This window comes from Lathyrus oleraceus, chromosome 1 (genome assembly GCF_024323335.1).
Source record: "Lathyrus oleraceus cultivar Zhongwan6 chromosome 1, CAAS_Psat_ZW6_1.0, whole genome shotgun sequence".
Lineage (NCBI taxonomy): Eukaryota > Viridiplantae > Streptophyta > Magnoliopsida > Fabales > Fabaceae > Lathyrus > Lathyrus oleraceus.
In genome coordinates this window covers 360,684,626-360,689,217 of record NC_066579.1, presented here as the reverse complement: position 1 = coordinate 360,689,217, position 4,592 = coordinate 360,684,626, and the positions used below count along the sequence as shown (strand labels likewise).

At 32.4% G+C, this 4,592-nt stretch overlaps 1 protein-coding gene across 1 annotated transcript; it reads right to left on the bottom strand.

Annotated features, from left to right (window-relative positions):
* Positions 1–2,473: 2,473 nt before the first annotated feature.
* On the bottom strand, positions 2,474–4,389 carry LOC127136522 (perakine reductase). The gene is made up of 7 exons (XM_051063069.1): positions 4,239–4,389; positions 3,992–4,162; positions 3,683–3,886; positions 3,437–3,609; positions 3,116–3,212; positions 2,877–3,030; positions 2,474–2,804 (listed from the first exon to the last, which is right to left on the bottom strand). Exons 1-7 carry the CDS (start codon positions 4,305–4,307, stop codon positions 2,626–2,628), a joined length of 1,047 nt encoding a protein of 348 aa, XP_050919026.1. The 5' UTR covers positions 4,308–4,389; the 3' UTR covers positions 2,474–2,625.
* Between the last annotated feature and the right edge of the window lie 203 nt (positions 4,390–4,592).

The window sequence follows — 4,592 nt, the reverse complement described above, 5'->3', positions numbered from 1 at the left end:
ACTATTCCATCTACATCATTTGTGTCTAAAACTTTTATTGTTTACATAACATATGAATTATTTCACTATGCGGGAAGACTACTTTTAGGAACACATACTCACACATCATATACCCTACCGATGGGCCACAATTGTGGCCTCTTGATGACCAAGTTACTGTCAACCCACTAGTTATGAGAAGGGAAATTGGTCATTATAAAAAGATACTAAACAAAGTTAATGATAAGCCTAGAAATCCATATGTCCTTCTAAGAAAGTTGCCAACAATTACTTACCATAAGTGTGAAGCAATGAGACACGATAAAAGAAGTTGTAAGGGAAATCGGGTTGTTGACAGGGCCATCCCAAAAGGTGGAAATAACAAGAAAGCAAAAATAGGAAAGAAGAAGAAGAAGACTACAATGACATGTGCAAAATAAGTTGGTAGCTCATCACAAGCACCCAACCATCTCAAGACTAGTTTCTATTATGATGTTGATTACCTGTTTTTTGTATTTGTGATGTTATTTTCAAGTTGTTGTCCTTTTGATGTTAAGAACAACTTAATGGGATATAATGTTTAATTTTGATTTTGTCATTTTGTATTACAAACTAATGGCCAAGTTCATGTTTTCCTCTTGATGTAAAGAACAAGTTAATGTTTAAGCAAATAGTTATGAAAAATGCCATGTAATGTTGACTGTCTGCAAAATGACATGTAATGTTAATTGTCTACAAAATGGAATGTATTGTTGTATATAACTCTAGTTTGTAATGTTGCAAAATTGGTTTGAAAAAATTGCACTGTCGTTGTAAAAAATTGGCCTGATTTTGCTGTAAAAATTTGGCCTGATTTGCTGTACAAAAATTGGCCTGTTACTATAGAAAATTTTGGCATGATATGTTGTAAAAATTGGCCTGAGATGCTGTAAAAAAATTGGCCCGATATGCTGTAAAAATTAGCCTGAAATACTGTAAAAATTGGCCTGCTTTGCTGTCAAAATTGGTCTATAATGCTGTAAAAAAAAGGCCTATAATGTTGCCAAATTGGTCTGTAATGCTGTCAAATATTGGTCTGCAAATTGTTTATGACAAATGCCCTGCAATGTTGCCAATTATTCGCTAGTAATGCTGCCATATCGGATTGCAATTTGGAACAATTCAGACCATGACAGTTTGTAAAACAAAATGGTTGCAAATTGGTCATCCAATATTTGCATACTGGCTTGCAAAATGTTTGCCATATTGCCTTGCGAGTTGGTTTAGAAAATGGTTGCGAATTTGGAACACTTCCTAAACATGACAGAAAACAGAAAACCTAAACGCAAATTCCACCACAATTCTACTTGATTGCACATGTTGCAACTAGTCCTATTAACAACCCAAAGGTCATGGCTAATGAAACTTCAACCGCATATTCATAAACTTAATCTTCATCTTCAATTCATCCTCTTTAAGCTTGTCTTCATTCACCTTATTCTTATCTATACTTAATCTCGATTGCAATGAAATAATAAGTTCTTTTGCTCTCGATGTCATACCAAACAAAATGGTTGCACATTTTGTGTCCCTGAATCTAAAAAAAATACAAGACAAGAAGAAGTTCAATGATTTTCATATCACATAACATGAACTTTGAATGGAATATATACAAAAGATTAATACCTTATACATCCCACATCCATAAAAATGTCTTCCTGGCTTAGCATCAGTCCATGTTGTCATCAATGGTGCATCAAGACCACATCTACATTCGTCTAGGATATAATAAGATCTTATGCGATTAGCTGCTTTCAGTATTTAGCATTTTTACTATTATACTCCCTCCGTTCTTTTATAAATGTCACTTTTTTGATAATTTTTGTTTCTTTTTAATTGTTATTTGCAAAATTTTAGGTAGTATTAAATGCACTTTTAATTATCACTTTCTTATACATCTATAAAATAATCCAAAAAGTGTGTTGTTTAGGATTAAATAATATTAATCTTGTTTAGGATCAAATATAAATTAATTAGGTCACAATTGATAATTCAAAAAATTGGTTTAGATTGCTCGGATGTTATTTATATATAATATGACAATTTAGTCACACGATCAAGCAATCAAAATTAATTCTCTCAGCTAGAAATGTTGTTAGGTTGCTTGTAACGATGGCTCATTTCTCTACCATAAATTAATTTTTCATATTGAATAGGTGAAGATTGTAAACATTTCCATTTATTTAAAAATTGGCATCATTATAATGGTTATAAGTCAAGTCATTTTGGTAAACTATTTTTTATGTGAACACTAATTTATTTTATTAATTAACGACCATTTTGATAATTTATTAAATACTATTCCAATCTTATTTATTAAAAAAATATAACTTTTGTGTTTATTAATAATAATAATTAAGTGTATTAAATTTTTTTAATTTTATGTAAAAGAAATAACATAATTATTAATATGTTTTTAATTAAATTAATATTTAATAATATTTAAAGTTAAAAAATTTAAAAGACAGTTGTTTATAAATAAAGCTCAAATCATACATAAAATTTATGAAGCTAATCGATATTAATAATCGCCAAGTGACAGTCGAGCAAAAACTAGATTAAAAGAAAATCTTATTTCTCTATTGCATAACTGGTAGTATTATATAGCTATGCTTTAGGTGGAGTATTAGCAAACTTCCATGAACATTTAACATTAATATCGGTATTTCGATCTCCTGCTACTTCAGATATTGGTATTGCATCTGTAATCTCCTCCAAATCATCATTGCTCAGCTTCACTTCAAATGAACCAACATTACTATCAACATTTTTTATCTTGGTTGTTCCTACAATATGCATATCAGAAGCTTAGCGCATGATTAATTTGATAGATATTGCAAAAATGGAAAACCACTAACCAGGGATTGGTACCACAAAGTCTCCTTGATGAAGAATCCATGAAAGAGCGAGTTGTGAAGTTGTACATTTATGTTTCTCCGACAACTTTTGTATCCTAGAATATAAGATCTTGTTCTTGTCAAGATTCTCTCCTTGTAACCTTGGATGTGAAACCTGGTGAAAAATGCAAGTTGGTGAATGGTGAACAATGAGAAAACCCAACCACCTATCATCAGAAACAAAAGGATTAAATCCATACCAGAACACTACTTGAAGGTATGCTTTCTGTGACAGCCTTGCCCGCGAAAAATCCGCGGCCTAGAGGGCTGTATGGTACTATTCCAATTCCAAGTTCCCTGAAATTGTTGTTACAAGAGTCATCTTATGTTTGATAGTATATTAAAAACCATTAAGCAAGGATTTCTCAAGTCCAAAGGTTCCAACTCAAGCAAGTAAACCTGAAACCTATGAAGCAGAGACATAGACAGAGACACGGGACACGAACACTAACGTAGACATGTTTTTTTTCCAAAAGGTATTAGTGCTACATAGTCTGAACCTATTTGATCAAAACAAGTACCTGCAAAGTGGAACAATATTCTGCTCAATTTCACGAGTCCAAAGGGACCACTCCATTTGAACAGCAGTAATAGGATGAACAGCATGCGCTCTTCTAATGGTGTCGGGACTAGCTTCGGATAATCCTATGTACTTTATCTTTCCTTCTTCCACCAACTTTTTAAGCTCTTTCATCTATGATTCAAACAAAATCAAATACAGTAAACAAATCAATGATGCAAACACTAGCACACTACACACTACTTACTGTATCCTCAATCGGTATTGTGGTATCAACACGATGCTGATAATAGAGATCAATATAATCTACTCCAAGGCGTTGGAGGCTTGCTTCACAACATGATCGAACATATTCTGGTGAACCATTTACTAGGATATTGTTTGGTTCCATTTTCACTATTCCAAACTTCGTCGCAATCTGAATCTCTTCGCGAGGCAAGTCCTTCAATGCCTGACAGTTCAAATTCAAATACCATGAAACAACATAGTTGGCAAAGAAAGAAGAGATCTGTTAGTATTAGAAGCGTTGACTTAGAGTGAAAATTTATGAGTGAACCTTTCCGACAATGATTTCATTGGTTCCATGAGGCCCATAAACATCTGCTGTATCAAAGAATGTGATTCCTTTGTTGAATGCATATTGGATCAAAGAGATTCCAACCTCTTCTGAAATAGGGGAGTAATACATTCCAGTGATGCCAGAACACCCAAATCCCAACTTTGAAACCTACAACAACCATATAAGTATAACACAAATTGACAAATTATTATTATTAATACAGTGATGAATGAAGAATAACTACCTCTAGGCCTTGGCTTCCAAGCTTCACTCTAACAATGTCGCCCATTTTTCTCTTTCTTTTCTCTTTCATTCTGAGAATCTTGATATCCTTCAAAACGTGTAGGCATTTTTTTTTGGGAAACTTAATCTTGAAAATCGTATGCCTATATTTTATTCCCACTAACATTTTTTATTCATACATTTTATAAGTAAAGTCATACATGTATCGGTATAAACAATACTAACTTAAAATATATATTATCGATAATACATGATGAATAGGGACGGCCTATTCCTAGCCTATTTAAGGCTATATCACACCTATTTAATAAAACAATCTGACTTATATTTGTTTTAAACCTATTTAATTAAATAG

Bases quoted from the DNA above. Each gene is read 5' to 3' on its own strand.
- LOC127136522 (XM_051063069.1), bottom strand. From the start codon at position 4,307: ATGAAAGAGAAAAGAAAGAGAAAAATGGGCGACATTGTTAGAGTGAAG. The intron at 4,163-4,238 runs GTAGTTATTCTT...TGGTTGTTGTAG, and splicing joins TTGGAAGCCAAGGCCTAGAG to GTTTCAAAGTTGGGATTTGG. The intron at 2,805-2,876 runs GTTAGTGGTTTT...TGCATATTGTAG, and splicing joins CTTTGTGGTACCAATCCCTG to GAACAACCAAGATAAAAAAT.